We start from the raw sequence: 13,661 nt of genomic DNA on the forward strand, positions 1-13,661 counted from the left end.
TCTCTTTGTAGCTTCACACACAGCTGCTGTGTCTTTATAAGAAATGTCACTGCATTCTTGTAATCTGACATCTCATCCGTGGATAAATATCAAGTTGTAGAAGCACAAGAAGGTTGATCTCAAGGCCAGCTTTGTGACCCATTCTTGGTTATTATGGCTAGATTGGGCAAAAGGGATCATTAATGTCATGCAGCCCTCTTCACTTTAACTTGACTGTCCCTGGCTTTTATTAATTTCAGTTTTTTCAATAATGGAGACTCAACATCTCCATTACCTAGGGAGGCTCGCCTGACCATTGCACCAATCTGATACCCACCAGAAAGCAGAACTAACGTTCCACTTTTAGCAATTCATGGTCAGAGAGGTCATTATTGCAAAAAGGAACAGGAAATTTACCTTGTGCAATATTCTCTCCTACCTAAGATCCTTAACCTTAAATAAACATGTAAAGGAAATAAAAACATGTTAAATTAGCATGTTGAAGGGTTGAGATATTGGATTATTATTATTTTTGGTTTACAGTGACGTCTCACGGTCTGACCACACCATCACTCTTAGTGACAGAAACTTCCGGCCATAAAATGCAGAAGGTGCTATGCTCATGGTAAATGAATGTAACATTTCCTGCCTGACACAGAAAGCTATAGCCACACTTTCATAAACTGACCACAAAGTCTTGCCATATGTAAAGTCTTTTTAAAGAACTTGTCATGATTAAGCTACTGGAATATCGACTATCATAAATATTCTGTCTGTGGATCAGAGCTGACATGCCATAATGGCACTTGTGGGGCATTGACTTGGATGGCAGAGTTAGAAAGGGCAGCAAATGTGCAAATTCTGATCACTCTTCTGTCATGTTGTGGCTAACTCAATGGGCCTGATTTATTAAAGATCTCCAAGGCTGAAGAGGATATACTTTTATCAGTAAACCTGGGTGATCCAGCAAACCTGGAATGGACTTTTTAAAAGTAATTTGCTATTTGTTAGCAAATGTTTTCAATCCTGGACCAGATCAGTTCCAAGTTTGCTGGATCATCCAGCTTCATTGCTGAAAGTGTATCCTCTGCAGCCTTGGAGAGCTTTAATAAATCAGGCCCATGGGAGAAGTAGTCATCACCCAGGATGGTTTAGTAATCTGCCATGCAATGTCCACCAACAAACGCTATTGTTGTATTATTGTAGTCTCCGCAGAGGAGGTTCCTTTCTACTCATCCTGCACCCACCCCTTGACAGAAAAACAGAATAAGCTGCTTGTCCGTAGTCAGAGGTCTTAGGTGTGCACAATGGTGAAGTTTGGAACTTTTATGGTTACTTACAAAATGGAACAAAGCATACATTATCATACAGACTTCAGGTAATTTAAAGTGCAGCAGCTTTCAGACCTTAGAAGAGCTCTATTAGCTCCAAAAACTACAAAAACTTCACAGAAACTATATAAACACAAACTATATAAACTATATCAACTAATGAGGACACTGCAAACACTTGTGTACCTTATGAGCATATTTAATGTTTACTGGTTGGCATGTTAGAATTAAGTTAGGCTTGAATAGGTTCACCTGAACCACGTTTGGTAAAGTTCAAACATTCTCGGACTCGGTAAAGAGTTCAGCTTGGAGAGATTGTACCATCTCTATTCCTTAGACCAAAAAAGAGAACAACTGAAAAGCAGAATTTGGCTCCAAAAGTGTAAAAATCCCTTTAAACAAGGGGCAGTTAGGAGCTTTGCATGCATAGTCGTAAACACAACCCTTTTAAATCAACTAAACTTATCTTCAGTTGACTGTTACAGATATGGTCAGCATAAATCAGATCAAGAAAAGTGAGGGTTAAAAGGTAAGGAAAACAAAACATGGAAAGAATGCAAAGGCAGAATGGGAAATTTCCTTAAATGGAGCAATGAGGGGGTGTGAAAGGGAAAAAAAGAGAAAAATATAGAAGAAAGACCGAGAGAGAAAAAGGAAAAGAATAAGGAGAAAAGAGAAAGTAGTATGAGACACAAGAAAAAGTGAGTGAGTAAGGAAAATAAGGAAATAGGAGTACAAAATGGTAAACCAAACCCAATGATCCTTATTCCATCCAATACCAGCTGGTTCATTACAGTTCCCCTTACGCCTCTCTCTTGTATTTGATCCCTACATAACCTGTGCTGATTATTCAGAGAGATAGGAGAGCCAATTCTCCCATCTTCGTGTATTTCTCTGTAGCACTTTCCCCATTCTATTAAAACTCAATTACTGACTTTTTACATTGGGCTAAGGATTAAACTGCTTAATGCAAATGTAATTGTGCAAGTTATTGATTAGAGAATGCTCACCATCTCCAGCGGAGGAAAGATCTGATCTTTATGACCTTCCACGCAACGTCCCAGAATCACTCAGCGCCAGGTGAAAGGAGGGCCCTGAAGAGGAGGGGTCCAGTTCCAGGGGATCTGGGGTTAGAAATGATGAAATCTTTGCAGATGTGGACAGAATATGCCCATCTTTGCTGTATTTTGCAATATGTTACCCCAACCTGTACTGCCATGGTAAGAGAAAGGGAACTGAACCAGGGGTAAGGCTAGAAAGCGGATTGTAATAATGAAGTGTTGGAGAATACATGAAGATATCAGGGGCCTGTAGAATGTGGCCCTTGGTGATCCAAGAAACCTGGAATGGATTTCTTAAAAAACATTTGCTAGGTTCCCCCATGATAGTCTATATTCTCTGGTCTTGGAGAGCTTTAATAAATCAGGTCCATTCTGTTTATTTTTTCATGATCAGAGCAATGTTGGTAAGCATTGGTTAACTTGATAATAAGTTCTGGAGTCCTGCTGAAGCATTTAATTTTTTTACAATGGATAATGTGCGTACCAGAACCAATTAAAATTAAATTGGAAAGTAGGAGAGTGAGTGGTGGTTTCAAGTTGAAATAATATGTGTTCTTGGGGAACTGACCTTAGGTTATTAAGTACCCTATATTTCTGAACCCATTAACATTTTACATAATATTAATATTACTGTCTATGTATATGTTTATATATTTAGAGACTAAAACTGCATGCATATAAATTTGCTGATGTACCGTTACTCCTTAGGAAGCCTATAGGCGAAACGCGTCGGGTTAAAAACAGTCACCATGAACTGATGCTTTTCTGCAGTAATACAAGATACGGACAGTGTTCTCCCCAGCCCCTTTTAGCCGGGTGCACCACCCAGCACTTTTCAGTAACCACCCAGTTGTTTTTTGCATAGTACTGAAGAGTTGGGTCACAATAGAGGGGCTGCCACCCACCTAAAATTTGCTTGAAAAAAACAGCTTGAAAAAAATTCTGGGTTGAACATTGACGGATAGATATGTGCTCACAAAGGTAGATGACGTGTGTATAGCGCCCTCCAGGGCCCAAACAGTACTGCACGGGACCACAACTGTTATGTGATGTATTGGTATTTATGAGCTGTATCACTTATTACAATACATTCTTGTTTGCCAAAAACCCTTTCTTTCCTGTTTGTTTTATATTATCTCTGATTTTTATAATGATTATATATAGACTATATGTCCAAATTAAAGGTACCTTTAAAACAATTATGATTACCATCATTGATATACAAAATTGTATAGGGTCATTAATCTCTTCAGTAAATCAAATCACCATCATACAGTGGTACCCTTGTATATGCTGTATGGGTCAAAAACTAAAGGCCAAAATATGGTAAAAATGAGAATGAGGCAAACATAAAAACACAACCCATGTTTTTGTACTGCCTATTCCTAAACTAATGATGTTAATAAATGTTGTTCTTGGCCACCTTTGATGGGGAGTTTTAGTGTAAGAATTAAAGAGAAGAAGGGTCTCCCTGCAAATCTTACCACCCTTGTTGAGCTGTCTTCTGTAAACTCTATAACTAAGCTACCGAAAAGCAGACCTGGACATTAAAGCCACATGCTGTATATCCTGAAAAATGAGATGATTTTAGGCACTGCCTCCTCTTGCTGCTAGTCTTATGAGATTTGGAGTGAGATTTGGGGATGTGATTTTGGTGCTGATCAATGTTCTCTTTTGCTGGAGAGAAAGCTATACCTAAGGAACTGTAGTACAAGAATCTGCCTGCTTCTTCTTCATCTGCACTGTGGGTCTGCACAAGGTAAACCCTTCTTGCTTCTTCTTTAATATTCCTCCACCAGTAATTAGACCACCAGTCATTGGTTGAGGAAACCAATGCCCGCCATTTGTTCCCCGCAACTGAAACGGGAACCCGGGGTGTACCGGGCATCCCAGCAACCAATGCTGAGCTGTGCATGGACATTACTTTAGTTCCACACTTAATTATAAGTCTCTACAAGGTTACTGGTCATAAATGGAATCATACAAAGGAACTGCTAATACTAAAACTTCCAAAATGAATGATTCTCTACAGCTCAGAATTATCTGCATTCAAATATTCAGTCCAATCCAAAATGAGTGAATCACCGATTCTCCTGATGCATGATCAGTGATTTTCCTTTCATTCTCCAGATGCTAATCACTAACATATATAACTTCCCACTAATCAGTACTATGATAGCCCAGCAAACTGTAGAACGGCATCCCCTGCAAAAGATATTTTAAGCTCAGGGCATAGCTCATAAATTTGATAAGTATGATGTACTCTTGTAAAAAAGTAAGGTTTAACAGGTGGGGCTGAATTATTATAGGAAGAGTAAACAGGGAGAATGAAGACATTTCTGTATTCTACAAAGCCTTTTAGAAAAGGCTGCCAAGAGACTGTTAGAAGCCACCCACTCATTGAGACTGTTTGTGTCGACGTGTCTGTTGTCATTCACAGCTTTTTCTGCTGTTCCTGGGCATTGATGTTCAATATGTATCTGGCTTTGGAGAGTTTGTCCCTTCCCCATGTGTCTACTACCTGTAGTCCCTCAAAGGAGCTAACAATCTAATGTCCCTATCATAGCCATATGTCATTATAATAGTCGTATTAACCTAATTGCATGTTTTTGGAATGTGGGAGGAAACTGGAGTGCCCGGAAAAACCCACACAAACACATTATTACCAACTATGCCCGCTGTCCTCTAACTTGTTCCCAACTTTGCATCTGATTGACAATTTGGTGCTTCACCGTCAGCATCACATCAGGCACCTTCAGAAGGTTTAGGATGGAGTTCATTCTCTAGGAGGGTTTACCACACAAGACCATTGTCCCTGACATATGCTCTTTGATTCTCGTGTGACTGGGTAAGCCCATACCATTAATAATATTATTATTCATATTATTATTAATAATAATATTAAAAAAACTGTACTTTTATAGCGCAAACATATTACGCAGTGTTGTGCAATTAATAGGGGGTACAAATGACAGACAGATACAGACACAATAGGAGAGGACCCCCCCGGAAAGAGCTTACAATCTAAGAGGTTGGGGATGTAGCACAGAATAAAAGGGGGAATATAGAATGGTGGGTAAGTAGAAAGTGGTTAAGAAACATAAGATGGGGGGTAGGTGATTTCAAAAAGTTGCAGGGCTCTTTTAAATTGGAGGAAAATAGAAGCAAGGTGAAAAGGACGAGGAAGACCATTTCAAAGAGTCGGGGCAGCTCTAGAAAAGTCTTGGAGCCGTGCGTGTGATGAGGTTATCAGTGAGGAAGTCATTAGTAGGTCATTGAAGGGAAGAGGAGAGCCGCTAGGGAAGTATTTTTCTATCAGGTCAGAGAGATAAGTGGGACAAAAACTGTGGAGGGATGTGAAGGCAAAGCACAGGATTTTAATTCTTAGGTTAAATGGAAGCCAATGAAGAGAACAGAAGATGCAGCAGAAGAGGAGCGGAGGGAAGGATGGATGAGTCTGGCTGCAGCATTCATAATAGATTGTAGAGGGGAGAGTCGGGTTAGTGGAATACCAGAGAGGAGGATGTTACAGTAGTCCAGACAAGAGATGATAAGAGTGTGTACAAAGAATTTGGTGATCCCTGGGGACAGATAGGGGCGGATTTTGGGGATGCAAGAGCCATAAAAGTCCACCTTTCAGTTAGAAGCTACCCAGCTATGTTCCACAAGGTTAATAAAGGCCTCTGACATACAGCAAAAGAATATTGCAGGACACATCAGCACTGTGTGAGTGCAGGCTACAAAGCAGAAATAAATGACTGTGATTTGCTAGAGATCAGGACATGTTATGATAGACAAAATAAAACCAACAGCATATGACAGGTGATTGCCAGAGATCACAGTAGGCTGCTAAATGTCAGTAGGACGTTGCAAGAACAAACAGCAATGCATAATGACTCCAGACATGGACACTTGTTTTGAAACACAGTAGTGTTGTCTGCAAAATGCTTTAGGAGTAATCTGCAATTATTAAATGGCCATAAAAGCTACTAAATATAGGCAGCTTTAATTTTTATAGAGAATGGCATTGTTTGTATTTAATTATTGCATCTCCCCCTCCCAGCATCCAACCCATATGTTTACCATCAGCAGCTAATTGCCTGACTAACATGTGTTGCGGTGGTGTAGGGTGGCCAACTTAAAGCTGAACTCCAGACGCAAATTAGTGAAGATTTGTGCTCAATAATTCTTCCGTACACATATATAAATATATATGTGTGTATATATATATATTTTTTTTTTTTTTTTTTTTAGTTTAGTGCCTAAATTTTACTCTGCAGCAGCTTCTTGCAGAATCTGGACAGCAAAGCTCAGAATGGTAGAACAAAGTTGACAGAAGCAGACTATTTATTGGGTAAGTTTGATGGTAAGATTGTAAGCTCTTCGGGGCAGGGTCCGCTCCTTCTGTCTGTATCTGTCTGTCATTTGCAACCCCTATTTAATGTACAGCGCTGCGTAATATGTTGGTGCTATATAAATACTGTTTATTAATATTATGAATAATAATAAAAAAAGTTGTCACTAGAACAAGAGGTGAGGGTACATGTTCTAGTGGGGACACCTGTTTTGATGCCACCTATCTAAGAAGGGAATTTCCCTTACTTTGGGTAGATTTTCTTTAAACAAGGGACACAGACAACAAAAATAAATGAATGGGTTTTACCTCTTCTTAAAAACTTGGGGAGGGGGTTACGTTCTCTGTCAAGTGTTATTGCTGCCTGTATGTCCATAGTAGGCATTCCCCATTCCATATGTTGACCATTGTTACTGAGAAAGAGGGAAGAAATTTTAGTTGCTTACATGTGGATATTTTTGACTAAATACTTCATTATTTTATTTCTAATCTTCGAGCTAGAATGTATTGATAAATCATAAGGTGATTCACCCTGCCAAAATATGGAGCACCCTTAACCAGTTTTGTTTGGCCAAACATTTTAGGGGTCGTGTTTTCACCAATGGTGTAAAGTCATGAAGTTGGCATCTCCTGAGCGCACAACAAACCAAGGCGGCCAAATTTGCACAGGCAAACCTCCAAACCATACCGCATGGTCAAAGGCGACTTGATGCTTTTTGGAACTGTCGTGTTCTTGTCTTTGGGGACAATCTGCTGCAGGTGCGGCTGCAGTTGTAAATGATTCCCAATCTTTAAATGCAAAGGTTGGGACTGCACTTGAGCCCCCAACAGAACCTTGCAGCTTATTGTGGGTGTTAAACAGTCTTCATCATATTTAGTATTCAGATCAGAGCTGGTGACATCCCGACATGTTTTAAAGATTTATAACTTTGTTGCACATAAAACTCTTTGAAACATTGATTTTTACAACTTTTTGAAAACTTTGATACATTGATTTTTACATCGACAATAACAAAATGACAGCTGGAAGATGACTGGTTGCCATAAGTGCAATTTCTTTCGGACACATTGACTAGTAAAGGTCAATATACTTATTGCTGAGCTAGAAATATTTGAAGGTTGATGGAGATGGCAGAGTCTGTTAAGTATCTGGAAACACAGCTTCCACATACACAATGAATCATTTCTGTTGAAACATTTCGTTATGGTGAAACTTTTCCCCACTAGCTATGAATTACACATACATTATTTATCACAACACATACATCAGTAAACACACACTGCGTTGAAACTGACTTTTTTCTAGTGAATAGATGCATGTTATGGACCAATAGGAAATAGAAGTACTTTCTCCACACTATGCGCACACTTGGATGAACTTCCAAACACGGCATTGATTTGCTTGTGTTTATTTCTTTTATCAATACTCCCCTGTTTGGTCATGAATGGCGAATTCCCCCCAATTTGATCAATTCCCATCCACAACATTAAACATAATAATTGTTTCAAGGACTAGCATTGAAAATACCATTTTGTTATGTGATTACATTGTATATTTGCAAAAACCCTGAGCATAAGTTTGCTTAGGGAGCGAGGGAAGGTTGGGGAAACAATGGAAAAAACTTGTTTTTTCCATAAATCAAAGTTCAAATATAAATTCAAATATTTTCAGGAAAAGGTTTTTTTTTTTTACAGTAAATAAGAATTGCTTTTTCGTTTTATTTTACCTTCAGACATTTTCCTATAGGTCCCCTTGGCCATCTAGCATTTCTGGTGATGACGCTACCTTCATGGGCTTTGCAATGTTGGTGGGCAGCTTTAATGAACCTTTTTTATATTCCTTTTTTTTTTACATTTGGAACATAATACTAACAGGAATGGCTAATTGAGTACCCTGGCAGGGTTCTGTGATGTTTTTAGGAAGCCATGTACAACACAGTTCCTCCACCAGCTACTATCTTCTTTGTTTTACATTTTTTTCACTCATTACATGTACCCAAGTCTCCTTTGACTTTTTTCTTCTCCTCATAGCAAATTTGGTTACAATAATAAATTCAGGGGCTGTGCAAATAAATTGTAAAGGGGCAAGCTTTTTAGCAAAAATAGCAAAAACTACTCTTATTGTGCAGAAAATCTTTCCTCTTGCAAAAATTTGATTAATAAGACTTGTTGATCCCTAGGGATGAGCGGGAATGCTTCTTACATTCTTGCGAAAATTTCCTCAAACTTTTGATGGGTCCATGAAATTTTGGTGAACTGATTTAGGAAATTGCATTGAAGTGCAGGTACCCACGCTCCCTGGGCTGTACTTATCATTGATCAGTACAGCCCGGGGAGCGTGGGAACCTGTGGCCACAGCTGATTGGAGGCACTTCTCACTGATCACCATCTAGTGTGGTATCAGTGAGAAGAATGCCTCTTATATTGGTGGCCATTGGGAAGAATGTCACCCTTACAGATAGCCAAAAAGAACATTGCTGTCAGTTAAACTGACCTGAGAGGCACAAACTGCTCATTGCTCAAGGAACCCCCAGCAACCCCTGGAGTGACCCTGGTTGAGAAACACTGTGCTAGTGCGTTAAATAAACAGCGGCAGCAATGGACCATCCCTGTGCAATATTCTGGCATTGCCACTTGTAGCCTCAACTAAAGGAAAAATAGCACAGCCGTCACTCAATATCTATTCTATCATGATTTATTATTAGCCTAATTTATTACAGCTTTCTAAGACTGGAGAAGATAGACCATGGGAGAACCTGGGTGATTCCATCTTCAAAGAGGAGAATCCCCAAATTTTAGCATTATCCCCAGATGAAAAGGTAAGGGCCATGCTGACACCTGTTGCAGAGAAAACTTTCTTCATAATCTAGCCATACACAATACTTGCAATCATCTAAATGATTGATAAGACCAAAGCTTGAGAAATCATTAGAAACAATTGTAATCATGATCATATTAACAATCATTTTTTGGGCAGAATGTTGATTGAAAATTAATTGGCAATTGGTTAATCACCCATTCAAAATCAATTTTTTTGTGCCACAATTATTATTTTATTTAGGTAAAAAATATATTGGTAAAAAAGCCATTGTAATAGCAATCAATATCAAAGAAATGGTATATCGAACAGTTGTAGTCAATCACAGGGATCCATTTAAATCAATCAGAAATCCTAGAATATATAGCTAGCGTTACAACCTGTTGCATCTTTGGAAGTAAAATTATTTCCCTCAATGGTAAATAGATAAAAAAAATGAGCATTGTTTTAAAACCTAACTCTACGCTATCCAGAAGTAAAACAAACATTTTGGCTATACATACATTATATTGTGTCCTGCGCATGTAGGTAAGATCTGGTGACCAATTTATATCCATGGCATCTGCTGGTGATATGGTGACAAGGATACCCTGGAGGTAATAATGCATTTGGTGCCTCTTGGTTCTCCTGAAATAATCTGGGGCTGGATTAACCTTCCCATGTTCTCACTCCCACTTCTGTAGCATAAATATTCAACCTGAGCAGTGACATTTATCTAGGAAACCGCCAGCTACATCTCTGACCACCTTGGTCTATGGCCATGAAAAGTTGCCATTGGTCGGGTTATCTCCGACACATTGATTGCAAGCTCTTCAGAAGCAGCACCCAACTGTGTTTTCCTTCTTTCCTAACAATTTTAACATTTTATAATTTTCTAAAGATGCCTAATTGCAAACATATTTTTCTGGATTTGGAAATACCTGTTATTAAAAAGTATGGAGTGGACCACTTTTATCAGATGGGGATTGTGAGCCCACTCAGCACACCCAGCGAACATATAGATACATGGTGGAGGCTAGGGTTGGCAATGGATGGGACTATCTTAAGAAATGCTGAGCCACCATTACTTCCTAATAATATAAATCAATCAAAAGTTTATTACGAGCCTGGCCAGTCCTTCACTAACAACCAAAAACAATATGATGTGATGGGCTAAACCAGTGTTTCCCAACCAGGGTTCCTCCAGAAGTTGCTAGGGGTTCTTTAAACAATGAGCAATTTGTGCTTCTCAGGTTAGGTACCGCTGACACCAATGATCTTTTTGGCTATCAGTAAGGGGGTCAGCCTTCCCATTGGCCAGCAGTGTAGGAGGCCTTCTTAATGGTGACACTAAACCGACGAGCTGTGGTTATAGTAAATATAGAAGGAGTTCCCTTAAGACCTAAAAGTTATTTCAAGAGGTTCCTCCGTGTTGAGAAACAGCGGGGTAGAGGCTTGTGTTAGGCATGTAATAATCTTTACTTCATATTACTACCCTGTATTTTATTAGATGGGCCAAAAATTGTAAAGGATTTTGCCAATCTACAGCAAACAAAGGCATAAATGAAAAGGAAAGACAATTTTGTCCAGAGTTACTGTGACCTGTCCAGCATTCATGATTATTTGAAGGGGTCACTCAATGACTTCCCATGAACTCCCAATATTTTCCCACCATGATTTGGCAAACCATCATTATATAGTTTTCCCATCCACCTGATAGTCCAACTCCTTATGGGCGGTGTACCCATTGCTCCTAATACATTGTCTATATTGGATGTCCAATGTGGAGAGTTGAACCCTTCATTATGGCCAAAGCCGGAGTGCAAGATGAGAAACTCAAATGCGGAGACCTCAGCAGACATCTTTAGAAGTAACTGCTAACTGACTTTAAGCAAACCAGTCGCACGCACTGAGCATTGTACATTGATCAATCAGTAAATAAAGGTCATCAAAACAGCACGTCAAAATGATCAGCAAACCCTAAGCAGCGGAAGTTATAGCCAAATCTTCAAATCAAAATCTCCTGTAAAAGCCGAGCTTGGTCTCATACATACCTACTGTTCCCTTAGTGTTTTGGGGACGCTAATATTTAATACTTGGGCTCTTGGGTAGACATTCTAATAAAAAGTCAATATTCACCTACAACTTTGGCTAACTATATATCTGGATCATTGTGATATATGACTCCCAATACCAAGGCCCTTTTACCGCACGGTCAGTTTGAATTGCCGAGGGTTAAATATTTTTGTATTTCGGGTGGATTAAACCCATTTTTTTCTGCGGTTTGTGTCAGTGGATTATGCTCTGCATTATAATAGAATGCTAATATATGGAAAGGCAGGTTATAAATAAATGGCATCTTCCCATGTGACCTCAGCTCCCCTAGCTGCACCTGTTTCCAGGGTCCTCCCAGAAGTCCCTGAATATAAGCAGGCCTGTACCAGGTCCTGCAGAGAGGAGGCTGCACAGCAGACACAACTAATCTCTTTGTTGTGGTGCTGGCAACTTTCACATCTCAGTCTATCAACAATGAGAGGAATGGCTCTGGCTGCACAATGCATTGTCCTTATGAAGCGAGCTGTGCATGGGGGGTTTTAGCAAGTATTGCACCCGGACAGCTTGGCCCCGGGGACAATCAATGGGGACAAAACTGAGAATGGGAGCACAGGCCAAGCTGCCACCATCCCATTGTGCAATGACCACCCCAAGACCCCACATCATTTTCACCCAACCTGGCAATTCAATGAATGGAAGGGCAGCCCAACCAATACAAAAAAGAGCCAAAAATTGCAATGTGAAGTATATTTTGTAACAATGACCCCAGAAATAAAGGAGAACCCACCATGAAAGGACCACAAAGCAAGCAGCATCCTACAGTCATAATAAAAAAATAAGGACTTACCAAATGGAGAGGTGGGGGTAGCCCCTCGCCGGCCCATCTTACCCCCGGCCGGAGGAGACGGTTGCCCAGTTTTAGTTAGGGGGCTCTTTGTTGCTGCTGTGATGGCATGTGAGGGTCCCTGGCTGTGTGACAGTTAGTGTGTTTGTACTGAGCAAGGATGGAGCTGCTGGGCTGGAAGAGGGAGGACTGACTGTGATTGGGAGGAGGAGACACTGTGTGTATAGAGAACAGCAGTGTGATGTGTGTGTAGCACACTGACCCTGTGTGTGTGGGGGGAGGAAGCATTGTGATGTGTGTAGCATAGTGACATTGTGTGTGTGTGCGTATAGCATAAAGACCTTGTTTGTGGTGTGTGTGTAACCCTGTGTGTGACCTGTGTGTGTATCATAGTGACAGTGTTTGTGCGTAAAGAAATGGCAGCATTGTGATGTGTGTGCAGCAAAGTGGCACAGTGTGTGTATGTGTTTGTGTGTGTAAAGTGAGCGTATATGTGTGCACCAAAGTGACACTGTGTGTAAGTGTGATGTGTTTGTAGCATAGTGACAGTTTGTGTATTTAAAGCATAAAGACCTTTGTGTGGTGTGTGTGTAAGTGTGATGTGTGTAGCATAGTGACATTGTGTGTTTGTGTGTAAAGAAATGGCAGCATTGTGATGTGTGTGCAGCAAAGTGGCACAGTGTGTGTATGTGTTTGTGTGTGTAAAGTGAGCGTATATGTGTGCACCAAAGTGACACTGTGTGTAAGTGTGATGTGTTTGTAGCATAGTGACAGTTTGTGTATTTAAAGCATAAAGACCTTTGTGTGGTGTGTGTGTAAGTGTGATGGACAGTGTGTGTGTGTTTGTGTGTATAAAGCATTACAACTCTGTGTGTGGTGTGTGTAAGTGTGATGTGTGTGTAGCATAGTGACATTGTGTGTGTGTGAAATGGCAGCATTGTCATGTGTGTGCAGCAAGGTGACACTGTATGTGTGTTTCATTACAACTCTGTATGTGGTGCGTGCAACATAGTGACACTGTGTGTAAGTGTGACCTGTGTGTGTATCATAGTGACAGTGTGCGTAAAGAAATGGCAGCATTGTGGTGGGTGTGCAGCAAAGTGACACAGTGTGTGTATGTGTATGTGTTTGTGTGTGTATAGGGATTGTATATGTGTGCACCAAAGTGACACTGTGTGTAAGTGTGATGTGTTTGTAGCATAGTGACAGTTTGTGTATTTAAAGCATAAAGACCTTTGTG

At 40.1% G+C, this 13,661-nt stretch overlaps 1 protein-coding gene across 4 annotated transcripts in view; it reads right to left on the minus strand.

The window, feature by feature from the left end:
* Positions 1-12,599, minus strand: part of SLC44A5 (solute carrier family 44 member 5) — a 115,430-nt gene extending 102,831 nt beyond the window's left edge. For 2 of the 4 annotated variants that reach the window (XM_072419491.1, XM_072419487.1), the window contains exons 1-2: positions 12,425-12,580; positions 7,035-7,138 (exon numbers count right to left, since the gene is read on the minus strand). In XM_072419491.1, the coding sequence (XP_072275592.1) occupies positions 7,035-7,122 (88 nt within the window). In that variant the 5' untranslated portion in view covers positions 7,123-7,138; positions 12,425-12,580. Of the gene's footprint in view, positions 1-7,034; positions 7,139-12,424 lie in introns of all 4 variants that reach the window. The other 2 variants (XM_072419488.1, XM_072419490.1) reach the window with 2 other exon arrangements.
* Between the last annotated feature and the right edge of the window lie 1,062 nt (positions 12,600-13,661).

The sequence above is a fragment of the Pyxicephalus adspersus genome, chromosome 8, assembly GCF_032062135.1.
Source record: "Pyxicephalus adspersus chromosome 8, UCB_Pads_2.0, whole genome shotgun sequence".
Lineage (NCBI taxonomy): Eukaryota > Metazoa > Chordata > Amphibia > Anura > Pyxicephalidae > Pyxicephalus > Pyxicephalus adspersus.